This window comes from Microcaecilia unicolor, chromosome 8, assembly GCF_901765095.1.
Source record: "Microcaecilia unicolor chromosome 8, aMicUni1.1, whole genome shotgun sequence".
Taxonomy (NCBI): domain Eukaryota; kingdom Metazoa; phylum Chordata; class Amphibia; order Gymnophiona; family Siphonopidae; genus Microcaecilia; species Microcaecilia unicolor.
In genome coordinates, this window is record NC_044038.1 from 84365935 (window position 1) to 84392404 (window position 26470).

Genomic DNA, 26470 nt, shown 5'->3' on the forward strand with positions numbered 1-26470 from the left:
CCCTGAACACTGTGGTTAAATAGTTCTGAATATTGGGGGTGGGGGGGGGGGTTTCTTGCCATTCTGTAAAATTTTCAGATAGACAGACATTTCTCAACCTTTTATGTGTAACTAGTAAAAAAGGCCCATGTCTGACACAAATGAAATGGGCGCTAGCAAGGTTTTCCTCAGCTCCCCTGCAGCCACCCATGTCCAGCGACCCTCCTCTCCCCCTGTCCCCCATGTCCAGCGGACCCCTGCCCCCCCTGCAGCCACCCATATCCAGTGACCCTCCTCTCTCCCCTGCCCCCTCCAGCCACCCATGTCCAGCGACCCTCCTCTCTCCTCTGTCCCCCCTCCAGCCACCCATGTCCAGCGACCCTCCTCTGGACATGGATCAGCTGTGAGGCATGTTTTTTTTCCCCCGGGTTCTGAAGTTGACATCATAATGGCTACGGTGATGTCAGCCTGATCTACAGAGCCTAGCAGACCAACTTGGAATGAGCCATGGTCCCAGGCAAGTCAGAACGTTGGAGGTGAGAATTATTATATAGGATTCTTTCCAAGTTTATTTATTTATTGCATTTGTATCCCACATTTTCCCACCTATTTGTAGGCTCAATGTGGCTTACATAGTTTAGTTATGACATCATTGGGCTGGCAAGAAAAATTTATTATTATTTATTAGGATTTATTTACTGCCTTTTTGAAGGAATTCACTCAAGGCGAATTACAAAAAAAAAAAACCACACCGTACAGGTGACAGGTTTCAGTTTATTGCATTAACTTTATAGTGCTCAGGGGACCAGGTGTATCCATGTCATGAGGGATATGTTGGGCCAGACCTGGTTTACTTCCATTATATTTATGAGACTTATTTCTTTCTCATTTAGAACATAAGAGATACAATGGGAGGGAGGTAAAACCAGGCCAGGCTCTGCTTAGTCTCCTGACACTGGTTTTCTTCATCTAGACAAAAAGTAAGCTTTGGCTTCTAGTTCTCTTCTCTGCAGAGTTAATCGTAGCTTTTATCCTGTTGGACAGAGGATGGTCTGGAATCAGCTGCATTATAAGCTCTCATAATTAGTAGTGGAGGAGTAGTAGTGGTCGAAGCATAGAAATATATCTGAGGAGAGACAGAGAAAGAGAGATGTTAAGTAGTGTTGAAACTTAAATCTGTGTCTCCAGGGATAGAGGAGAACAGGTTCTTTTTACATAAGTAGAGGAGTGGTCTAACGGTTAGAGCACTGGTCTTGACATGCAGTGGTGCCTGGTTCAAATCCCACTGGTGCCCCTTGTGATCTTCGGCAAGTCATTTAACCCTCCATTGCTCAGGTACAAACTTAGAGTGTGAGCCCTACAGGGACACCTGAATGTACTCACCTTGAGGTACCATTGAAAAAGGTGTGAGTAAAATCCAAATAAATAATCTAGTTATAGGAAGTAAAGTTACACCATACAAACAAATTAAGCTGTTTCATTATTAAAAAGCATGTCATTTCACTGACAACCTCCAGTTCATGCCACATATTGGACTGTCTAGAAGTGAAAGATTAGCATTTTGCTTCTTAAGCTTAAGAGCACTTTCTTCACTGATATTTAATGCAGTAGGTCACTTACCTGCACTAATAAGGAATACAAGAGCTGTCCAGCCCAATATGAAGGACCAGGAATAGCCCCAGGAATTGGCCAGTACCATTCCTGGTGTCTCACTGGTGTACACAGCCATGGCAACAAGCACAAAGAGAGCTAGAAGCAAAGGGAGAAGAAAGAGCAGTCAACCAGTGCACTATAGCAATCATCTCACACAGAACCCAACATCTACTACCCCACATCATAAGAACATAAGAAAAACCACACTGAGTCAGGATTCTCTCTCCAACAGTGGCCGGTTCACTGTACCACTAAGCTGGTACATTCCTTGTGGTAGTATATCAAAATAAATAAAGATGAACTTGAACAAGTACCTGGGAGATCCCAAAAAGAAGATCACAGACATTTCTCAAAACTCATTTCCAGGGATAAACAATGCCTCTCTGAAATCTATCTGCCTAATAATTTTTCATGAACTTTTCCTCCAGAAACTTGTCCAAACTATTGCATTCTCTGGTAATAGATCCCACAGCTTAATTATATGCTGCATGAAAAATCACTTTCCACAATATCGTTTCAATCTGCTGGTTGTTAGTTTCATGGCATGTCCTCTAATTTTAGTGTTGTTTGAAAGATTAAACATTTCCTTTTTTATCTGTTCCATTCTGCTCATGATTTTATAAATTTCAATCATTTATGAATATGTTTAAAAAACACAGAGACTCCTGCCTGGTTAAATTGCTTATGCCTGCCTATCTGCTAGTTGGATTTTAAACATACAATACAGGACTTGCGTTGGCATGTTATTGATAAATTTGAGTTAGGGTGGGAGGGTGGTGATATTAAAAAAAATGATAAATTATAAAGAGCAGCATTGGATCTATATGCTAGACACCTTAAATCCTGGGGGTTTAAATAATGAGTTAGATTGGGCGTTTTTATTTTGAAATATTGTTTGTTGAATTCCTATTGGATACTGGCTGAGTTGTTCAGATGTTCCAATTGGTTCTTTTGGGGTGGTTGGGATAATGTGATAGATTTAAAAGGTTTCTTCCTAGCCACCATATTCTAAAGTTTGAATTCTTATGGTATGCGATGTTGGCGAGTGAGTAGTGTGTGAATACTCTGAGCAATCTTCATGTTTTAAATATTGATTGCAATAAAATATTTTTGTTTGTAAATTTCAGCAGACCGAACCCTGATGCAGCCAGATGCAAAACATGCCACATGTTGGCTAGCAGTCCTGCAATTGGAAAGTTAAAAGCTAAGTTGCTTGAATATTCTAATTATATATATATATATATATATATATATATATATATATATATATATATATATATATATATATATATATATATATATATATATATATTTGAAAAATTGAAAAAAATAGGAAGTTACATCAGAGGAGGGCGGGACACAGTGAGGGAAGGCTCGATGAGGCAATTTGCTTCTTTTACATGCAGACATGAGGCGCTGCACTGCTGCTTCACAGATTTTTTATTTTACGGCAGGGTGCTGGGTTGCAGGGAGAAGAGGGCTGTCGTCCACGGAGCTGAAGGTAGGCAGATGGGGACTGCAGCAGGGAGGGGTGGCTCAGGTGGGAGAAGAGGACTGGGTCGGGGAGGGGGGCTCAGATGGGAGAAGGGGCCTGGAGCTGGAACTGGGGTCTGAGAAGGGAACAGGAGGGAGAATGGGGCCATGCCTGGGGCAGGTGGGAGAATGGGTCTGGTGCTGAAAAGGGGGGGGCCCTAATACAAGGCATGTGGATGAAGGGGACTGGAACTGGGGGCTGAAGAGGGTAGGTGGGATAAGGGAGCTAGTACTGGAACTGGGGGCTGGAAAGGGGCAGGAGCTGAAACTGGGGACTGGAGGCTGAAAAGAGGACAGGGAGAATTGGCTGGGGGCTGAAGCTCGGGACTGATGGGAGAAAAAGGGCTGGGGTTGAAACCGGGGACTGGTGGGATAGTGGGGCTAAAACTGGGGAGTGAAAAGGGGGGGCATGTGGGAGATGTGGGCTGGGGCTGGAACTAGGGGCAGGTGGGATAATGGGGTTGGAACTGGGGGCCGAAAAGAGGGGGCAGAGAGAGGGAGGGGACAGATCCTGGATGGAAGGGGGAGGGAGGGCAAATGGTGGGTTGAAGGGGCAGAGAGAAAGGGCAGACAGTGGATGGAAGGGATAGAAAGGGCAGACAGTGGATGAAAGGGGGAGAGAGAGAGAGGGCAGACAGGGGCAGATGGTGGATGGAAGGGACAGAGATAAAGGGCAGATGTGGATGGAAGGAAGAGAAAGGGCAGATGTGGATGGAAGGTAGGGAGAGGGCAGACAGTGGATGGAAGGGGCAGGGAGAGAGGGCAGACATTGGATGGTGGGGACAGCAGAGAGGGCAGACACTACATGGCAGAGAGAGAGCGAAGACAGATGCTGAATGGAAGAAAGACAGTGAAAAGAAGATGAGGAAAGCAGAAACCAATGACAAACTGTAAATAAACTATATATTTTTATTGTTTTGCTTTAGGATAAAGTAGTATTGTAGCTGTGTTAATAAATGTTTATAATAGAACATGTAAATAAGATAATCTTTTTATTGGACTAATTTTAATACATTTTGACTAACTTTCGGAGAAGAAAACCCCCTTTCTCAGGTCAGGATAAGGTACTGTAACAGCACTATACTGTATTGACCTGAGGAAGGAGGTTTTGGCCTCTGGAAGCTAAATGTATTAGTCCAATATAATGGTATTATTTTATTTTCTATATTTGTTTTATTTCTATTTGTTAAATTGTAAAGTGGTGATTGGTATTTGTTAGTTTTTTCAAATTTACATCTGCTGTCTTTATATTTTGCACAGTACTAGGGGACATTTTCTATTTCTCTGGTGTTGCATTGTATGCAGAGTCTGGCATCTTGGGGGTTCAGTTTAATTTTTGTCTAAATAGAAAGTTTATGATTACTTGTTCTATAGTGGATTAGGGTGTATCTGTGTTTGTGAAAAAGACATGGCTTTCAGTTGGCATTGACTGTGCAGGATCGACAATCTGTACTATTCTGTCTGGTTTTGTTTTACAATAGGTGAATTGATGTTCTAGTGCTCACTGTAGTGTTTATGATGCTTTCCTTTTCCTTGTGTGACTCGTAGAAATTATTGCTTATGGTATGGTAGAATTGCTCTATAGGTCCTGAGTGTTTTGTATTCTCGGTATGCCTAGTACTGGATTTTGGAGGGGGGTGTTAAAAAATGACCAGCCCCAGATGTCAACTACCCTAGGTACGCCACTGATAAGTTCTTTATGACATTGGGTCTTATATTCATTGATATTGTTGGTTATCCCCGCCTTTCTTCCTCTTGTTCTCTGCATACATGAAAAAAAAGGGTGGGGGGAATGGAACTTGATATACTACTTGTCTGTGGTTTTTGCAATTACATTCAAGGCAGTTTACATAGTATATACAGGTACTTATTTGCAGGGGCGTATCTGGACTCCGGCGGTAGGGGGGGCCAGAGCCAGAGGGAGGGGGCACATTTTAGCGCCCCCCCCGCCCCCCCCGCCGCCGCCGCCGCCGAGCCCCCACCGCCACCAATAACTTAGTCTCTCCACCCCCCTCCCGCCGCCAACCCTCCCCCGCTGCCGTTCTTACTTTTGCTGGCGGGGGACCCCAACCCCCGCCAGCCGAGGTCTGCTTCCACCTGCCGCTGCCTTCAAAACTTCTTCTTCAGCCGGCGGGGGACCCCAAACCCCCGCCAGCCGCCCCGCGCTGTTTAAAATTCATCTTCGGCCTCCGTGGCCGTGCTGCTGGGATAGGCGGCGCTGTTGAAATCCACTTCGGAGTCTGACGTCGCAGCACGTACAACGTACAACGACGTCAGACTCCGAAGTGGATTTCAACAGCGCCGCCTATCCCAGCAGCACGGCCACGGAGGCCGAAGATGAATTTTAAACAGCGCGGGGCGGCTGGCGGGGGTTTGGGGTCCCCCGCCGGCTGAAGAAGAAGTTTTGAAGGCAGCGGCAGGTGGAAGCAGACCTCGGCTGGCGGGGGTTGGGGTCCCCCGCCAGCAAAAGTAAGAACGGCAGCGGGGGAGGGTTGATGGCGGTAGGGGGGGCCAGGGCAAAATCTGCGGGGGCCCAGGCCCCTGAGGCCCCACGCAGATACGCCCCTGCTTATTTGTACCTGCAGCAACAGAGGGTTAAGTGGTTTGCCCAGAGTCCAAAGGAGCTGCAGTGGGAATTGAACCTAGTCTGCCAGGATTGAAGTCTGCTGCATTAACCACTAGGCTACTCCTCCACAGAAATGTTGTCACCTTGCTTTACTTCTTTAGCTTTCTTTTCTAACACTCACTTTTGTTATCATGGGGTTATCATGGAAATTCAATGCCAGGCCACATCTGGGCTCCAGCATTGAATTTCTGGATATAGAGAGCGAGCTAAAACATAGCCCGTTAAGTACGATATTCAGTACTTGACTGGCTATGAAGAACCACATAACAATAGGACTGCGTTTTATGTGGGCCTATTTATTAGGTTATCTTGACTAGCGACTCCGCCGCTGGAATGACCCCAAAATAGCCGAAGCGCTAACCAGGCACTTTCAGTGGCACTATCCAGTTAAAGTGCCGCTGAAAATGCTTGGTTAGCCATGGACAAGTGATTTAAATGGCCAGGAGCCTGTCCTGGCCATTTAAATCATTTTGAATATTGGGCCCACAATTTATTTCAGCTTTAAACTGATATTCTTCAGTGTGTTCTTTTTGAGAGTCTTTGAACCTCTTGAATGCTAAACTCTTTGTCCTTTCACTTTCTGCCACTTTTTTGGAGAACCACATCAGATACTTCTATTTACTTTTCTGGCATAAAGATTTGTTGCATATTTATAACTTCTTTAACTTTGCTCACTGTTCTTCCACGTCACCTACCCACTCCTATCCTATGAGCACTGCACATTTAGCAAAGTCAGCATTTTTGAAATTCAGGGCCTTGAGCTTCATGCAATGCCTTCTCTGTTTGGTTGTTATATCAAACCATACTATCTGATAATAACCAGTGCTCAGGTGGGGGCTCTACTTGTGAGTACCAGGTGCAGTGTCACCCCCTTCACTCATTTATTCAAGCAGCGCTCCATGAAAGGTATTCACAGTTTCTTCACTTCTCACTGATTCTGTAGGTGGGATAAATAAAATCTCCTACCAACAATTCTTCCCCCTTCAGCTAGGACTGACTTTCCTGTTGCAATTTGCTTTCCCCCTGTTAATTATTGTAGAAATGGCATTGATGTGATAGGAACAGGGAAGGATAACAGAGAAAAGCAAGCAAAATTTGAAAACCCAAGAATCTTGCTAAGCAATAAAGATCAAACACAAAAAAAATGGTTCAAGACCATTAGCAAATTTAAGAAAAAACACTAAAAAGTGCAGGAATATTCAAGACAATAAATAATATTTAAAAATGCTGAAAGAAATGTGTCCTAACTCGACCCTAAATCCAGAACTCTAAACCCTACTCAGCCCATCCTGGTCAAATACAGTCAACTGGTAGCACTACATTTAGAGTGAGCTGCGTACCTGTGAAAAAAGTGAAGATGCTGGTCACCAGGACCCCGGTAATGTGTCTGATTTGCCACTTAGCAAAGGAGGAGATGGCCACAAGGATAGCAAGGGCATTCAGGACAGCAGAAAAGGACAAGCAGCCTTTGACCAAGACCACATACTCTGGGGAAAAAGAAGAGGGTCAGCTTGAAATCTGCTCGCTGAGTTCACAGGTCACCAGCCTTCATAGTGACAGCTCTGACTATGAATGACTGAATCTAGACTTAGGACTGCCAGTCATTCCAGATCATCATGAAATCCAGACCAGGTTTTACCCTCATTCCATCTATGCACTTGTAGTTCATGTTTTTCTTAGACAACTTGGCACTATATGTCTATAGAGGCAATGAGGTAAGACCCAGATTAGTTCAGCCTCTCCCCTATTAACAGTGGTTCTCAAACCTGTCCTGGAGGACCACCAGACAGATAGATTTTCAGGATACCCACAATGAATATGCATGAGACAGATGTGCATGTCTGCTACCTCCACTATATGCAAACCTCTCAAATGCATATTCATTAGGGTTATCCTGAAAACCTGATTGATTGGAGGTTCCTTAGGACAGGTTTGAAAACCACTGCCCTATAACTCATCCAATCAACAGCAGTCAAATCACTTCACAGTTCACAACGTTTTGATCATGTCTCTCCTCTTTTGATTTCTGAACTCTGGCTTCCTATTTCCTCTTGAATAATAATCAAGATTCTACTATTGGTATATAAATCTAGGTCCCTTTCTGCTCCTCTCTATCTGAGCAGGTATCTTATTCCCTACTCTTCTTTATGTTGTCTCAGATCGGCTGATAATAATCTTCTTTCCTTACCACCATTCTCTTCTATCATTCTTACCAGTACTTGAGATTCTGCTTTTAGCTATTTAGGTCCTAAATTCTGGAATGAGCTCCCACGAACGATTTGGGATCAACCCACCATTACATCTTTCAAACTGGCACTAAAAACTCCTCACCTTTTCAGAACTACATTTGACCCCCCCCCCCCTCTCATAACCCTCCCCCTTTGCCCGATTTTTCTGATTTTCTCCCTCAGCTTTCTCTGTCTCCTCCCCTTCCCCCTTATCATTCCACAGTGACCATCCCCCCCATTCTTCTTCCCTTTTTTTCTTTTGCTGTTTTCCATTTCTTTTTCTTCTATGCCCTACTTTTAATTTGTTTTTTGTAAACCACATTGAAGCCTTGGCTAGGCCCCATGTGGTACATCAAGCATGTGAAATAAATAAATAAATAAATAACATGAAATTGCTATGAATCCTTCCCAGTCTGAAATTAATTTAGGGGTTGATATTCAAAAGAGTTTAACTGGACAGGAATTTGGCTGGCTTAAAGGAATCTTATAAAATATGTACCATTTCAATGCCTGGTGGGAGGGATGTTATGCAGAATCTACTGAAACATTTTCCAAGAACCTGCACAGTGTCACAAAAAAAAAATGCTCTATTACGTATTGTGTTGACATTGTAAGTAGTATACTATGCCATACTTTGTATTGTTATTTGAATGTTTTTACTGCTGTAATTGTCTATTACTCATGTTTGATTTATTCTTACTGTATACCGCCTTGAGTGAATTCCTTCAGAAAGGTGGTAAATAAGTAGTAATAAATAAATAAATGGTGTGGTGACTCATGCCAGGCCTGCTCCCTGGTAGGGGGGAGAGGGAGAGATGCTTGACTTGGGGAGGAAAAGCAGAGAGAAAAGAGAAAGAAAGAGAGAGAGAGAGATCCAAAGCCAAGGGGAGGGGGAAGAAAAAGAAGATATACCGGACCTGCCTGGGGGGAGGGGGAGAGATGCTCCCCTATGGAGGGGGAGTGGAGAAGCAGAGGCAGAGGTAATAGAGATAGTGAGAGAGAGAGAGAGACAGAGAAGGACTGGACCAGTGTGGAGAGAGAAGCTGGACCAATAGAGGAAGGGAGAGAGAGAGAAATACCAGACCATAGCAGGAGGGAGGAGGTTAGGGATGGGGAGGAAAGGAAGAGAGAGGGGAGAAACTGAAGACGGGGGATGAGGAGGGACTGTAACAGGGAAGAGATGCTGTGGAGCCAGTCCATGTTTTACTTTCATTGTTTTCAACGGAAGTAAAACCTGGACTGACTCAATCTGTTCTTTATTTGGAGCCATATGCAGGCTCATTTTCAAAAGAGAAGGACGCCCATCTTTCGACACAAATCGGAAGATGGGCGTCCTTTTCATAGGGTCGTCCAAATTGGTATAATCGAAATCTGATTTTGGACATCCCCAACTGCTTTCCGTCGCAGGGACGGCCAAAGTTCAAGGGGGCGTATCGGAGGCGTAGCGAAGGCAGGACTTGGGCATGCCTAACACATGGACGTCCTCGACCCATAATGGAAAAAAAAGGGTGTACCTGACGAGCACTTGGACGACTTTACCTGGTTGTGTTTTTCTTACGACCAAAGCACAAAGAGGTGGCCGAAATGACCAGATGACCACCGAAGAGAATCGGGAATGACCTCCCTTTACTCCCCCAGTGGTCACTAACCCCCTCTCACCCTCAAAAAATATCTTTAAAAATATTTTTTGCCAGCCTGTATGCCGGCTTCAGATGTCATACTCAGCTCCATCATAGCAGTATGCAGGTCCCTGGAGCAGTTTTAATGGGTGTAGTGCACTTCAGGCAGGCGGACCAAGGTCCCCCCCCCCCCCCCACCTGTTATGTTTGTGGAGGTGCCTTTCGATTATGCCCCTCATGGTAACCCTAGGCATGGAGGACCATAGCGACAGGCACACAGGGAGAAGGATAGGGACATAGGCGCCCCGTATAAGAGGCTTGGGGAGGCTAAGCCTCCCCAGCCAAGCTGTGACCTTTCCTCGCCTGCCTCCTCCTCCTCCACATGCAGCCCCGATGCCAAAACAAAATTGTATTTTCCTCCGCCGCTGCCGCCCCCGCGCCCTGTCCGCATGATCTCGTCACTTTTAGTCTTTTACTGCCCTGAAAAGCGCCGTTCTCCTTCCAGCGCTGGCAATTCCCATAGCCAGCCTTCTGCTAGCTTGCATCGTCGGGGCCTCTCCTCAGGCGCATCCCGCCTACTCTGCAACTTCCTGTTTTCCGCAGAGGTGAGACGCGCCTGAGGAGAGGCCCCGACGATGCAAGCTGGCAGAAGGCTGGCTATGGGAATTGCCAGCGCTGGAGGGAGAATGGCAGCAGAAAAGTCAGTGAAACTCTTAAGCATCCAGTTGCCACATCTTTGCCAATTGCGACTGATTGCAGAAGGGAAAGAACTGAACCATAAGGCACATTTTCCTTTATATTGAAACAGAAGTTGGAAACAGTTCAAAAGATAACTGTGATGGTGACGATATGTTGAGAGGGCAGAAACCTATCACTCACATTTACACACAGCAGTGACACTCAGAAAAATTTGACCAGGTTCCAGATGGAAACTATCCAACTGGAATGACAGCTTTCCAGATAATAAGCTCCCAGCACTAAGACTGTATGTGTGTGAGTATGCATGTGTGTGTGTATGTATATGTGTGTGTTTGTGTGTGTGTGTGTATGTGTGTATGTATGTATGTGTGTGTGAGTGAGTGCTTTCAGGTTTAAGTAGAGCCAGAGGGGCAAGAAAAATATCAAAGAGATTAGGGGCCAGAAGGGACCCCAGTAGGACACCACAGGAGATAGGATCAGATGTAGAGAGAGAAGAGCCATTGGGGGCCTGGTAGGACTGGCAATTCAGGTAGGAAGTAGACCGTTTTAGAAGTGTCCCCCAAATTCCAAGGTCATACAGGCAGTAGAGAAGGAGGAGGGGCTACTAGATCGAAGGCAGGTGAAAGATCCAGAGAAACCAGAACAATGGAATTACACAGGTCAAGGACAGTTCGATTTCATTGCCCATAGTGCTCTCTCTCTCTCTCTCTCTCTCTCTCTCTCTTTTAGGTTTTCCTTTCCCCTTTCCCTGTTTATATAGCCTTTGGACATTAATGGCAGTATAACTAGTGTTTGTAATAAGGATCATTTTCAAAAGGATGTCCAAATTGAGATGTCTTGTTCATAATGTCCATCTCATAGGCATTTTCAAACAGGAAATATGTTGGGGTTTCTGTTCAAAATTACATGAGAATGCCCAAAATGAACAGCCATTTTACAAACTGAAATGCCCCCCCCCCACCCCAAAAAAAAAAACAGGGACAAGGACATCTGTCTGGCAGCATTTTGTTTTCAAAAAATGGCCATATATAGAGCAGAGGAGCAGCCTAGTGGTCAGTTCAGTGGACTGTATACTAGGGCACCCAGGTTCATATCCCTCTACAATTTTAAAGGTATTAATTGTGACTATTTTACTTTTATTTATTTTTCTGTATGTTGTCAGACAATTATGGATGTTTATTGCTGCTCTGAAGGAATTCCTCCTCCCCACCCCCTTGGAAGAGATGGTTTTATAGGGGTCCATCTTAATTTTTTCACCCAGGGCATATTTAGTCCTAGCTATACCACTGCGATCAGTTATTGCTGTTTGAATCCTGACAGTTAAGGGGTAATGATGTAAGAAGTCGCCTTAGTTTTAGGCAGCAGGAAAGTGTGTAAATGGCAGTATTCTAGTCACTTAAGTGGTTACTTGTACATGTAATGACTTCTTATAAAATATCGACTGGTGGAAAATTTGTGCCATGATTTGATGGTGTGCACTTTGCTGGTGAGCGTATGCACAGGCGGAGTTTGGGTAGTGCCTGGGCAGAGCTGATTTGTAAACATAGGGATTCAGTTACCACCATAGTGCACATATAAGTGATCATGCCTTAGATGTAAACATGTTTTTGGCCACTTGCACTAGTATTCAATAAGGAAAAGTAGGCACCTTCTTTCCTTTGTAGAACAAGCATAAAATAGGCACCCTGTTATAGAATTACTTTCTCATGTGCTGGGTTGGTCTGATAGGTTTAGTATATAAGTTCTGAATGACTTTTTTTCCAAGGTTTTGAGTTACTTCACAATGTGCCTGGTAATGGAGGAAACTTGTGTCACTGTTACTGGGGTGACAGTAGAATCTGAATAGTTTTTGTAATGTGAGCAGGAAAGGGAGAAATCCTAGTTCAGGCCAGCCAGCTATTTCAGAGATTACCTTCGGCCAATGTAGTATGGGTTTCTTTCAGTTTAGAAGTTGTATGTATTTCTTGATTTTTTTTTCCAGTGTAGAGACAGCTAAAGTTCCGCCTGTTGAGCAATACAGGAACTTTGAGTTGGTCTACCATGGTTTCTGGAACAGGGACTGCGTTCTCCTTCCTGAATGAAAGAGTGGGAGGATACATTTCTTGGAAATAAAATACAGACTGGTATAAATACCCAACCTAGGGGAAGGTTCTTTGTCTTTGGCTCTAGATCCCCAGCCACTGCACTTCTCAGTAATGGGACCAGGGTTTTGGCTTTGAGTACTTGACCATTCCTTTAACACCACTGCAAGGGGACAGAATCTAACTATTAACCTTTTGGCTGCAGCATTCCGACAGAAAGGTCTCTGACTAGCACAGTTTCTGGGAACCAGGCACAGAGCTTGCTTAAGGTTTACACCAGAATGGGGAACTGGCCCACCGCCACATCATTCATAGAGAGCAAGAAGAAGAGCAGAGGTGTTATACAATCCAGCCTGAGAAAGAGATAGCAGGGACTAGGGAGAGTCCTAGAAGATCAGCCAAGGTAAAGCCTCCAACACCCTCTGGAGGCAGCTAGTTTTACCCTGAGCCTAATAACTAAGAATAAAGAATTAGAGAGGAGAACCCAAAAGGCTGTATCTGTTACTATTTGTGTTACCTGCACCTGTCTGATGGATACAGTTCATATCAATAGTTGCTCTGAAGCATTATATCAGTTATCTGATCTCCAAATTTGAGTAAACCCTTCATGGTTTGGAAGTTATATTCATTTGTGGACTGCATTATTGACTGGTAGAGGTGTGATGAGTGTGTGGAGAAAAGTTCCATTTGGCCTCCTAGTTTTTGCTAGTCCCAGCCCTAACCTGAAACCAGTCTGAAAATATTCTATAATAACCCACCCTGATGCTCACAGGCAACATATGGTTACACCACCCCTCCCCTCCCCCGTTGTAAAAAAAAAATCACAGATGACAAATGCACTAGACATGCTTTGTACAATGTATATAATATGAAACAAGATGAATACTTAAAAGTGGAGAGGAGGGGATTGATTTTCAAAACTGTATATTTTGGTGCTAAGTCCGCAAGTAATTTTATCTGTGGGCTCTGGATCTGCTGTAGTTCTCACAGGGAAACTATAAGCATATTTTCCCTTTGAACTTGCTTTCAGCAATTTACCAAAAGCTCTTTTACCTGGACAAATTGGTATTTACTTAAGTATATGGCTTTTGAGACTTGTTCTCCCTACAACCAGTTACATGATGTTTGCATAGAATTGTTATGGGAAGGATGGGGTGGGATTCTCATGACTGCTGAGCTGAATTATCAAAATAATGGAGTCAGGGGACTATGAGCCTGAAAGTTAAATGAAGGAGGCAGGACAAGGGTGAAAGTTCACGTGGAGGGGCATAATCGAAAGGGACGCCCAAGTTTTGCTGAGGACGTCCTCGCAAAACATGCCGGCGAAGGGGCGGGGAAACCCGTATTATTGAAACAAGATGGGCGTCTATCTTTCATTTCGATAATACGATCAGGGATGCCCAAATCTTGAAATTTAGGTTGTCCTTCGAGATGGTCGTCCCTAGACTTGGTCGTTTCTGATTTTCAGTGATAATGGAAACCAAGGACACCCATCTCAGAAACGACCAAATGCAAGCCCTTTGGTCATGGGAGGAGCCAACATTCATAGTGCACTGGTCCCCCTGACATGCCAGAACACCAACCGGGCACCCTAGGGGGCACTGCAGTGGACTTCATAAATTGCTCCCAGGTACATAGCTCCCTTACCTTGTGTGCTGAGCCCCTCAGAACCCCCTACCCACAACTGTACACCACTACCATAGCCCTTAAGGGTGAAGGGGGGCACCTAGATGTGGGTACAGTGGGTTTCTGGTGGGTTTTGGAGGGCTCACATTTACCACCACAAGTGTAACAGGTGGGGGGGGGGGGGGATGGGCCTGGGTCCGCCTGCCTGAAGTGCACTGCACCCACTAAAACTGCTCCAGGGACCTGCATACTGCTGCGATGGAGCTGAGTATGACATTTGAGGCTGGCACTGAGGCTGGCACAAAATATTTTAAAAGATTTTTTTTGAGGGTGGGAGGGGGTTAGTGACCACTGGGGGAGTAAGGGGAGGTAATCCCTGATTCCCTACGGTGGTCATCTGGTCAGTTTGGGCACCTTTTTATGGCTTGGTTGCAAGAAAGGGCAGTCAAAAACAGCGAAGATGACACAAAAAAAAGGGGGGAAAAAGTTGGTTGCAAGAAAAACAGAACCAGGTAAAGTCATCCAAGTGCTCGTCAGGGACACCTTTTTTTTCCATTATGGGTCAAGGACGTCCAAGTGTTAGGCACGCCCAAGTCCCGCCTTCGCTATGCCTTCGACATGCCCCCAGGAACTTTGGTCATCCCCGCGATGGAGTGCAGTTGGGGACATACAAAAATCAGCTTTCGATTATACCGATTTGGACGTTTCTGAGAGAAGGATGTCCATCTTCTGATTTATGTCGAAAGATGGGCGTCCTTCTCGTTTGAAAATGAGCCCATTAGTCTTACAGTGTGTGATACCCTGCATAGGGCCTGCTCACAGACAGAAAGAGGAATAATTCTGCAGGAAGATGATGACACATAAAGGATAAGACCTCTAGATATTACTAACACACTCTAGAACCTGGTCAGATACTGTAGTGAGAGTCTTTGGGGTTTGAATTCCAGTAATGTATTTATTTATTTATGACATTTGTATTCCACATTATCCCGAACAAGCTCAGGTTCAATGTGGCTTACATTCAAGAAAAACATCAAAAAATGATACAGTCAGATAATTAATCATAACATAGGAATAACTGTGTGTTTGTCATGAAGCTAGGCTAGAGTATTGGTTGTGTTGAAACATATAAAAGAGATGGCAACATTAGATTTTTGTCTTTTGATAAGACATATACTTAATAGAAAAGCCCTTAGTAATTTACGGAATCTCAGATAATCTTCTAAGTACCTTAATTGCTTGGGCAGAGAATTCCAATCAATCAAATTCAATTCAATAAATGTCATCGATTTAAGACTCAATCCCAAAATCTTTCAGTTCAATGACAAAACCTTGATTGCTTTTCACACTTCATTGAGTATTGGAATCATGGATTTTTTCCTTACCGATGGTGGAGTTTATGTTCTGGCACACTCCCAAAGAGCACATTTGCCAGAGACCCCAGTGCGCTCTGTTATCCTTATCATATATCACTACCCAGTAGTCTGTCACCAGCGAGATAAGCAGCAGGATAGAGCTGATACTGAGAAGCACAGTGCCGGTGAGTTTACGCCACATTTGGCAGGTGTATCAGGTGTATCTGTGAGCTGTGGACGCTGCCTTAAATGTCCAGCCTGGAGTTGTTACCTGTTTCCTAGGACAGGAATGGGAAAACAGGTGGGAGGACAGTGAATACATTTCTTTCTATTCAACGACTTTTGACATACTTTAAAAATGAAGCCTTGGCTTTCTACCATCCGAACTCCATTCGGACTATGAAAGCCACATACTGTTTTGGCTTCCATGAGCCCATTGAAACCTGGATATTCTCAGGATGAAGCATGCAAGAGGTACTGGAAAAGAAAGAATTCATAGCTAGGGCTACCAACAAATTTCAGGTCATAAGCGCTGGGCTGAGCCAGTCCTGGTTTTCCTCCTTTCCATCTATAGATGTAGGTTTTGCTTTCAAAGAGAAATTGGAAGGACAAGGCCATGTAATGGGGTAAAGCCCGAACTGGAAAAGCCTGTCTCCAATAACATAGAGCATCTAGTCACTTGAGTTTTGGGTTATAAGTGGGTCTACACTAATATCTCATAATGACAGTGACAAGTTTGCACATCATTGCAGAGCCTGTCTCGAGATGGGGAATGGCAAATAGTCAGAGTCACAGAAGAGAGGGTAAAACAGCATACAGGCATAAACAGTAACAAAAAAAAAAGCAACACTGGGCCTTCAGGATGGAGATAAATGTAATTCTTTTTATTCTGAAAGCGACCCAACAAATGGCCGTGTTTCGGCATACAAACGCCTGCCTCAGGGGTCTAGCACAAAAACATATAAAAATAATAAACAGTAATCAATAAAAACAAACATAACATATATGTAAAAAACAATAGTAACTGTATAACAAAGCATTTATATAAATTATACACATAATAAAAGCATATAAATGACCATTTCCACAATATAGAGGTATTAAACAAATAATTTATATGCTTTTATTATTATCTTTGGCTGCTACAAACCTAACTGGCTAGTGTTGAATATTAACTTGGCCAGTAAGGTTTAAACCAGCCAAAACCCCCGAATATTCAGTGCCAGTCACCAGAAATGGCTCGGCATTCAATATCTAGGCTCAGTGCTGATCATGGGACTTAGCTGGCCTGCCTCCCGCAGGCTGAATTTCGGCCAGTTGGACTCCATTACAGAATACTAGTGTGTCAGCATTTACGTGCCAGCAGGGGCAGACTGAGGGTGGTCTGGGCCCCTGGGCACTGAGGGTGGTCTGGGCCCCCCATCCAGCTGCTGCCTGACACCCCCCGCTGTCCCTGCTGCCGCAGCCAACACTCCCACTGCCCTGGTCCTACCTGAGGGTAGGCTCCAGCGCTAACCCGGCAGTAACCGGGCAGCGCATGACGATGCCTGATTACCTCCTGGTTACTGCCGTGCAAGCCATTTCCTGGGGATTTCTTTTAACCCTGGAAATGGCGCACTCTCGGGGCAGGACTACCACCGGCGGCCACGTTGGGCTGGCGGTAGTCTCGGAAGATTGAGCGGTAAACCCACATTGGGAATATTGCCGCTCTGTAAAAGGGCCCCCTAATGCCCTTATGCAGTGGCGTTCCATGCTTGGCTGACACCCGGGGCGGATCGCCGCTGCACGCACCCCCCCCCCCCCCGGGTGCAGTGCAACATGGCGCCCCCCCCGGCGTGGAACGGCACCCCCCCTGGCGTTGGCACCCCCCCTGGTGTGGACCCTAACCCCCCCCCCCCTGCGCAGCACCTCTCACTCCCCACGACAGTCCCCACCTGCCTACCAGCTGAGCTCCGGCCGGCACCTCCAATCTGCAGCGCTGCTGACTTTAAATGAAGAAAACTACTACTACTACTACTTAACATTTCTAGAGCGCTACTAGGGTTACGCAGCGCTGTACAATTTAACAAAGAGAGACAGTCCCTGCTCAAAGAGCTTACAATCTAATAGACAAGTGAACGGTCGGTCCGATAGGGGCAGTCAAATTGGGGCAGTCTGGATTCACTGAACGGTAAGGGTTAGGTGCCGAACGCAGCATTGAAGAGGTGGGCTTTAAGCAAAGACTTGAAGACGGGCAGGGAGGGGGCTTGGCGTAAGGGTTCAGGAAGGTTGTTCCATGCATAGGGTGAGGCGAGGCAGAATGAGCGGAGCCTGGAGTTGGCGGTGGTGGAGAAGGGTACTGAGAGGAGGGATTTATCCTGTGAACGGAGGTTACGGGCGGGAACGTAAGGGGAGATGAGGGTAGAGAGGTAGTGAGGGGCAGCAGACTGAGTGCATTTGTAGGTAAGAAGGAGAAGCTTGAATTAATGCGGTATCTGATCGGAAGCCAGTGAAGTGACCTGAGGAGAGGGGTGATATGAGTATATCGGTTCTGGCGGAATATGAGACGTGCAGCAGAGTTCTGAACAGACTGAAGGGGGGATAGATGGCTAAGTGGGAGGCCGGTGAGGAGTAAGTTGCAGTAGTCCAGGCGAGAGGTAATGAGAGCGTGGACGAGAGTTCGGGTGGTGTGTTCAGAGAGGAAAGGGCGAATTTTGCTGATGTTAAAGAGGAAGAAGCGACAGGTCTTGGCTATCTGCTGGATATGCGCAGAGAAGGAGAGAGAGGAGTCAAAGATGACTCCGAGGTTGCGGGCAGATGAGACGGGGAGGATGAGGGTGTTATCAACTGAGATAGAAAGTGGAGGAAGAGGAGAAGTGGGTTTTGGTGGAAAGACGATAAGCTCGGTCTTGGACATGTTCAGTTTCAGGTGGCGGTTGGACATCCAGGCAGCAATGTCGGATAAGCATGCCGATACCTTTGCCTGGGTCTCCGTGGTGATGTCTGGTGTGGAGAGATACAGTTGGGTGTCATCAGCATAGAGATGATACTGGAAACCATGAGATGAGATCAGGGAGCCCAGGGAAGAGGTGTAGATTGAGAAGAGAAGGGGTCCAAGGACCGATCCCTGGGGAACACCAACAGATAAGGGGATGGGGGTGGAGGAAGATCCATGAGAGTGAACTTTGAAGGTGCGGTGGGAGAGATAGGAGGAGAACCAGGAGAGGACAGAGCCCTGGAACCCAAATGAGGACAGTGTGGCAAGAAGTAAGTCATGATTGACAGTGTCAAAAGCGGCGGATAGATCCAGGAGGATGAGGATGGAGTAGTGGCCTCTGGATTTGGCAAGGAACAGGTCATTACAGACTTTAGAAAGTGCTGTTTCTGTCGAGTGAAGAGGGCGAAAACCGGATTGAAGCGGATCAAGGATGGCATGAGAGGAGAGAAAATCAAGGCAGCGGCTGTGGACTGCGCGCTCAAGTGTCTTGGAGAGGAAGGGTAGGAGGGAGATGGGGCGGTAGTTGGAGGGACAGGTAGGGTCTAGTGATGGTTTTTTGAGGAGTGGCGTGACTACAGCATGCTTGAAGGTGTCGGGGACAGTTGCAGTGGAGAGAGAGAGGTTGAGGATATGACAGATGGAGGGGGTGATAGTAGGAGAGATGGTGTTAAGTAAGTTGGTGGGGATGGGATCAGAGGAACAAGTGGTGCATTTTGAGGAGGAAAGAAGGCGGGCGGTTTCCTCCTCGGAGATATCAGGAAAGGAGGAGAAGGAGGTCTGGGTTGGTTGGTTGAGGGAGAGGGTTGAAGGGTGAAGAGGAGGAGGTGGCTTGGTAGTGAACTCAAGGTTGATCTTTTGCACCTTGTCGCGGAAGTAGTCAGCCAGTGATTGAGGAGAGAGTGATGGGGGGGTGGGAGCAGAGGGCACTTTGAGGAGGGAGTTAAGGGTGGCGAAGAGACGACGAGGGTTAGAGCTGAGAGAATTAGTCAATTGGGTGTAATAGTCCTGTTTGGCAAGGAATAGTGAGGACTGGAAGGAGGATAGCATGAATTTGTAGTGAAGGAAATCTGAATGGGTGCGAGATTTCCTCCAGAGGCGTTCAGCAGATCGGGCGCAGGAGCAAAGGTAACGGATGCAAGGGGTCAGCCAGGGCTGGGGATTAGTACGCCTTGTGGGACGGGAGGTGGATGGTGCAAGGGTGTCCAGAGCAGAGGAGAGAGTGGCATTGTAAGCGGAGACAGCCTTGTCAACCGACTCGGAGGACATGATGGAGGGGAGGAGATTAGAAATACTAGATGATAAGGTGGGAGGGTCAATAATCTGGAGATTCCTGGAAGTAGTGGTTAATGTTGGGCGGGGCTGAGGGGGAGGGTGAAGAAGTGTGAAGGTGATCAGGTGATGATCAGAGACAGGAAGAGCTGAGGTGTGGAAATTGGAGGGTGAGCCGGAAGAGGAGAGGACGAGGTCAAGGCAATGGCCATCACGGTGAGTAGGGGTGGTGGAACATAGCTGGAGGTTGAAGGAGGATGTTAGAGTGAGGAACTGAGAAGCGTGAGAGTTGGACAGGTCATCAACGTGTATGTTGAAGTCTCCGAGAATGAGGGATGGAGATGAGGGTTCAAGAAAAACAGAAAGCCAGGCATCGAAGTCGGTGAGGAAGGAAGGGAGGGATTTATCAGGGGGGCGGTAAATGACTGCCACTCTGAGTGGCAACAGGTAGAATAGACGGATGGAGTGGACTTCAAAGGATGAGAAGCAGTGAGACTGTGGTAGGAGGAGAGGTTGGAAGCTACAGGAGGGCGAGAGTAGTAACCCGACGCCTCCTCCACGGCCAACTAGGCGGGGAGTATGGGAGAAGAGATAGCCTCCATGGCATAGAGCCGCAACTGGGTGGGGGGGGGTGCTCCGTCCACCCCCCCCCCCCCCGGCGCAGCGCATCTCACTCCCCACGACAGTCCCCACCTGCCTACCAGCTGAGCTCCGGCCGACACCTCCAATCTGCAGCGCTGCTGACTTTAAATGAAGAAAACCGTCTCATCGTTGGCCCTTCACTCACTGAGGCCTGCCCTCGAGGAAATAGGAAGTTATATCAGAGGGCGGGACTCAGTAGTGAAGGGCCAAGGACGAGACGGTTTTCTTCATTTAAAGTCAGCAGCGCTGCAGATTGGAGGTGTCGGCCGGAGCTCAGCTGGTAGGCAGGTGGGGACTGTCGTGGGGAGTGAGATGCGCTGCGCCGGGGGGGGGGGGGGGTGGACGGAGCACCCCCCCCACCCGTTGACACCCGGGGCGGACCGCCTCCACTGCCCCGCCCTTGCTACGCCACTGCCCTTATGGATGAAGCACCAGCAAAGTCACTACACACTAATCAAAACTGAAATTATCAAAAGAGACTGCTCTAACTGCTACTCGCCAGAAGATGGCAACATATGCATAATATAACTAAAAAGCTAACTAAAGGATTACCAACTGCTCTCCAGGAAATGGCAGCGTGCTCATAGATACATGTCGATATCGCTGGAAAAAAAATGGCAAGTGAAGCAAGCATAACATCTACCCACACAGGGTTTAAAGTTCAACTAAAAAAACTGGCACCAAACTATCTAATACAGAAAACTAAAACAACTAAATAATAGGCTACTATCTCATAAACTCTTATTCAAAAATAAAATAAAAAAATATATATACAAATTATACAATCAAAAATACAGTTGATAAAGTAATAGCAAATGAGATAGCGCCAAATAGAAAAGCCACAAACCCCTCTATTGACTAATAAAGAAATATATAATAATGATACCACTAAAACTCCAGTCTTAAAAAGTGCTGAAAAAGTGAATTAAGTTTTTATATTTGTTGTTTGATTATTTATTATTTTGTAGCCCCTGATGCAGCTTCTCTGTCGGCGAAATATGGCCCATGTCGGGCATTGCATTAGGTTGAAACTCTACAATAAAAAATTGGTTTGTACCAGCTACTGATCTACTAATACTACTTAACATTTCTAGAGTGCTACTAGGGTTACGCAGCGCTGTACAATTTAACAAAGAGAGACAGTCCCTGCTCAAAGAGCTTACAATCTAATAGACAAGTGAACGGTCGGTCCGATAGGGGCAGTCAAATTGGGACAGATCTGCTCTGTTTGTTTCTACACTTCTAGCATGGTTCAGTTTGTAGAATTCATGCCATCAAATTTGAAGCCAGACTTAGCTTTTTGAATCTTACTTTGGCTTACCAATGGCTTTTTATCATGTGGAACAAACTTCACTATATCTTCTTTGAGCGGCAGTGCATGCACAGACCTGGAACAGCAGATGCTAGAAGTGCATACATGCTATGATAGTAAGATCCGGACTGGACAAACACGTCCTGATCAGCTATGAGCTATTTAGTAATCCTGTTCTGCTCGCAGACAGGGCCAGCTGTCCCATTAGGTTGAACTAGGAATTGTCTAGTGCAGTGTTTCCCAGTACAGTCAGTGTGCATTCACTTGGAACAATACCTTTTGTGGAGGAGACCAAAAAAGGAGTGTCCTATGTAAGGTATATGCAAAAGAATGGAGGTCCTAAAATTGGGAAAAAAATAATCCTTCGAAAAGTAAGACAAATTTTGCTCTATGAATATATAATTCTCAGTAATGTCCACTCATATTCATGAAATGAAGTGGAGAAAAAGGCCTCACTGCTCAGAGTCCAGATGCCCGCTTAGAACAATCTCCTACGAGCTTTAGAATTTTCAATCATCAGTCAAAAAAAACTCCACTTAAAATTATTATTCAAAGCAGAATTTTCCAGTTCCAAATTTTCCTAAATCATTATATAAATCTTATTCAATTAATCATTTGTCTTGAACACCCACTGAGAATATAGAATTCAAATGATTCATTCCAGCCACAGTTCTCTCAAAAACCCTTCCCCATTTCACACACTGACACATTTTCTTACAAGAAAGAGACTATATACCCCTCCTTCCTTCATTCCTGTCCTCTAGATATGTTTCAGAACTTTACAAACACATACCCAGTGGTACAACCTGCCTTCACCACAAAACCCACATTAGATACTGATGTGTTCTCTCAGCCTCTTACAGGAAATTTGAGGTTACCTACAGCAATGGTGAACAAATGAGTTGAAAATAAAAATGTCAGGGTCAAAGCTGATAATGGGGAAGAGAAAATCTGACCATGTTACACCCATATAAGGGGATATCAGATCCCCCCCTTACCCAATTCCTTCTCCTGATTACACCCCCTTCCACAACAAGGTTTGGGCCCCTGCCTGTGCTCTCCAACCATAGAAGCCCCCATAGAAGCCCCCAATATTCCAATAGGCCCTCTCCTAGGCTCCCGAGTCCCCCAACCATAAAAGCCTTCCCTATCCTAGTAGGTCCCTCCCCTGGGCATACCTTACACTCTCTGGTTGGTCCAATGTGCAATATAGGCAGAAGCATACCACACTTGTTCCTTCCCCTGCCCCTATGGCAGAAAAATGGTACCTGTGACCACTAGCAATAGTCATGCATTACTACCACTAGGGTCAGCCCCTAGGGTAGTATCATGGGACTATTGCTAAAGATTGTGGGCACTATTTTTTGGGTATGCTCCTGCCCAGATTGCACACTGAACCTACCAGGGAGTGTAATGTAGGCCTGAAGGGGGGGGGGGGGGCTACTCAGTTGGGGGAGGCATATAAAGTTGGGGGTATCTTCTATGGTTGGGGAGCATGTTTAGCATGTCACACAGGGTGCATTTGCAGCTTACAGCTCTCCTGGTCAGGCCTACATTTATACGCATAATTTTAAGCTTCTAAGTTAATTTTCAGCTGAAAGGCTCCTAGGCTTGGGTGAAAATAGGACACAAATTTAGGGGAATATCGAACCTTTTGTTTTTAGTTGTTCCTTTTGTTGTTTTATTATATGATTATACAGTGGAACTCTTAGATTAGTGAGGCTGACGGATACCCTTGGGGATTGGTACAGAACATCATTTGTAGGGTTTGTGGCTAAAAATTGTTCAACTCTCCTAAATTCCTTCTTCAAGACACACAGACTATTTAAGGATTCCCTGACAATGAGCTTAATAATTAGGTATAATAGTAATCATCACAGCGCTTCCACAACAAAATTAAAGTAACTGGGAGACCATTTCAATTTTATAATAAAAGTCTCTTTAATAAGCTCTCCAGTAATGTACAAGTGTATGCAAGAGAAGAAATAAAAAGACAATAATGTGAAGTAGTTGCAAAAGGTATCACATATCCTCTGAACATTACTCTACCTCAAACTCAAACATTTTTCATACTTCACCCACAGGCTAAATATTTGTAAAATTTCCTACTCCTTCTGAAGATAACTTTATCCTCCCTAGTTGATCATTAATCTATATTCTTTATTAATTGATTTAACCTTGGTGGGCAAGGGTTAAGCCCTGTATTTCTCCTCTCCCTAATCACTAGTCCGTCTGTGTCCTACTTCTCCTTTTGTTCTCTCTTTCACCTTCTGATAACTCATTGGTTCCCAAGTGCTTAGGTTTCCCTTGTTGAACAGGTTAGTGGAGAAAACCATAGGTGAGTTTTTATCCTCTGCTACTTAAGGGATTAGCACACATCAGCTTCACTGCTTTGCACTCTCAGTTCCTTTCCCTGATAAGGATTGTTCTGCGGTAACTGCTTCACTCTTTGGCACTATAAGAACATAAGTATAGCCATACTGGGTAAGACCAATGGTCCATCTAGCTCAGAATCCTGTTTCCAATAGTGGCCAATCCAGGTCACAAGTACCTGACAGGATCTCAAAGTGTAGCATGATTCCATGCTACTGACCTCCAGGGATAAGCAGTGACAGATGATCAGGATTAAGTCTCTCTGATGACTAGACCCCTCTTCCTTCAGGGTACTCTGTGCCTCCGGGGACAGCTGTGGAGCAGACTGGCAATCCCTGTGCTTTTTTCCTCCTTCTCCTTAGCTCCTAGAGCAGGAAGCCAAGAATCATTTGGGCCCCAGAGTGGGTTAACCCATCTGCTGTATTTCTACACGCTCCTTACTGTACCACCTCCAAAGAGAAAAGAACAAGGCTCTTCCCTTAACTCAGAATTTTATATTTCCCTTCAAAAGCTCAAACTTCAATACTATTGGGTCACTTTCTCTGAATAGACCTCCTCCTACTCTGATTTGATTGGCACCTTTCTTGGGCAGGAACCCTGAATGTTTTTCCTGTGGTTGCATGGGAAAGCACATTTTTACAGCCTGCTACAATTATATGATCATATTGTAAATGCATATGTGATTTATTTGAATGAAAACCACACCCTTACTCTTCTTTCTACCAGAAGTTGACATACCAGGGCAAAATCTGTCTTAGGAGCCACTTAAGTAGTACATCAGCGAGGGCTCAAGCATGCACCTAGTTTGCCTATGCCTTAATCCTGCCTTGGGAAAAAGTGTCCCAGAATCGTGTGTTAAAAAAGCAAAACAAATAAACATCAGTCTCATTCTGCATTTTGTACTTCCATCCTGTGAAGCTGCACTGTAGCCTCTTAATGGTGACTGTTTGTTTTGATTAAATGATCTCAGTTAAAACTTTGGATTCTGAGATGCTCATAAGAAATAACTTCCTCACATTCCCAAAGATGCCCTTCTCCTCTCCAATAGGTGAAGTCCTTAAGGAAGGACACAGAGAGATCAAGGGGGTATATTGCACAAGGTCACAATTACAGAAATCAGTTCTCTGCTTAACCCTAACTTCTTGTGAAGTAATTAACAAACGACTATATAACCTAGAAGGCCTTCTCATAAGAAGTGTCAAGCGATCAAAACATTATATTAGCAGTGAAGAGTGCTATCTCTATGACTTTCCAGGGTGTTGTATTCAAAGGATTCATCCAAACCCTGAGACTAGCCAATCTCACTACCCAATAATATACCTCTGCATGTTGTAAACGTCATGCTGCTCCTGCCTTTTGGTACTTTATTCAAGCCTATCAGATATCTAAATGCTTCTATCCTATCCTAGCTTTCCCGTCTTTCCTTTAGTGAGTATGAACGCTAGAAACATGCCAGTGAGTTCTATTGTAGAGTAATGCACTATTCTGTTCTACAAGATAACAAGAGAGGCTAAGACATGCACAAGTCAAAGCAGCAGAAATGGTAGCAGATCACTAGTGAAAACAGAAGAAGATAAAACGAGTACTGTGCTTTGCTGGAGAGACTTGAATTGTCCTAGTACCTACGTTTTATGACTGAGGTAGTTTCATTAGCTCATCCCTTAACCTCTCATTGATATTAAATCCCTGACTAGTTCATGTAATAAATTGTATAAATATCTTAACTTATTGTATTTGTACTATTGATCTGCCACACTTTTCTGGATTATTCTATTTTACTGTACAGATGCCAGGGGATAGGTCAAATGCACTGCCAGACGAAAGACTGGGAATAGTCCCAGTCACTTCTCTGTTTTAATTTTTCCAGTCATGTTTTTGGATTGCTTCAAACCAAAACTAATCAGACCTACAGTTAATAATTTCTTGTAAAAATTGGCTACTCCTGGTATAGTTATAATTTGCTAAATAAAAAAATAGCTTAAAATACAATTAGAATAATTTACACTAGGTCTTAAAGGTGAATAAGCAATGATGCATTGGGGACTCAAAAGTCCACTTGGCCATTCCTCAGTTAGGAAGATGAACTTGGAACTGCTAAACAGGAAAAAACCATCACCACATAGGACAGGAAAAAAGACAGTCTATGTAACTAAGCCACAGGGAAAGCTCACAGTGTGCTCCGACACATAAGTAAAGATATTACTAGCAGGGAAATGGAAGTAATATTACCCAGGTATAGGCCACTAGTGAAATGCTACCACGTGTACTGTGTTCTTGAGGGCTTCTCACATGTAGTAGCTTAGCTCTGTTTAAAAGAAAGGTCTACATAAAAACTTTAAAACATACTCTGTCTACATCCCTGCAATAAAGGATGAATAAAATGTAGAATTTGCTGTTAAACTGTATCTGTGTCTTACCTTCAGGAGGTTTCTGAGGCTCAGTGTCTTGAAGATGGTGGTATCCTGTCTAAATGAGTGACTCAGGCTCTCAGTATGCTG

General features: G+C 44.9%; 1 protein-coding gene across 1 annotated transcript; it reads right to left on the bottom strand.

The window, feature by feature from the left end:
- Positions 1-710: 710 nt before the first annotated feature.
- LOC115476435 (lens fiber membrane intrinsic protein-like) lies at positions 711-26470 on the bottom strand. Its single transcript, XM_030212810.1, has 5 exons — positions 26390-26470; positions 15430-15677; positions 7132-7278; positions 1600-1728; positions 711-1105 (listed from the first exon to the last, which is right to left on the bottom strand). The coding sequence occupies exons 2-5, from the start codon at positions 15599-15601 to the stop codon at positions 1047-1049; spliced, it is 507 nt and encodes a 168-aa protein (XP_030068670.1). The 5' UTR covers positions 15602-15677; positions 26390-26470; the 3' UTR covers positions 711-1046.

What these genes read in the sequence shown, in the direction of transcription:
- LOC115476435 (XM_030212810.1), bottom strand. Translation starts at nt 15,601, where the DNA reads ATGTGGCGTAAACTCACCGGCACTGTGCTTCTCAGTATCAGCTCTATC. An exon ending in GAACATAAACTCCACCATCG is followed by an intron (nt 7,279 to 15,429) that starts GTAAGGAAAAAA and finishes CTTTTTCCCCAG; the next exon opens with AGTATGTGGTCTTGGTCAAA. An exon ending in CATCTTCACTTTTTTCACAG is followed by an intron (nt 1,729 to 7,131) that starts GTACGCAGCTCA and finishes CTTTGCTTCTAG; the next exon opens with CTCTCTTTGTGCTTGTTGCC.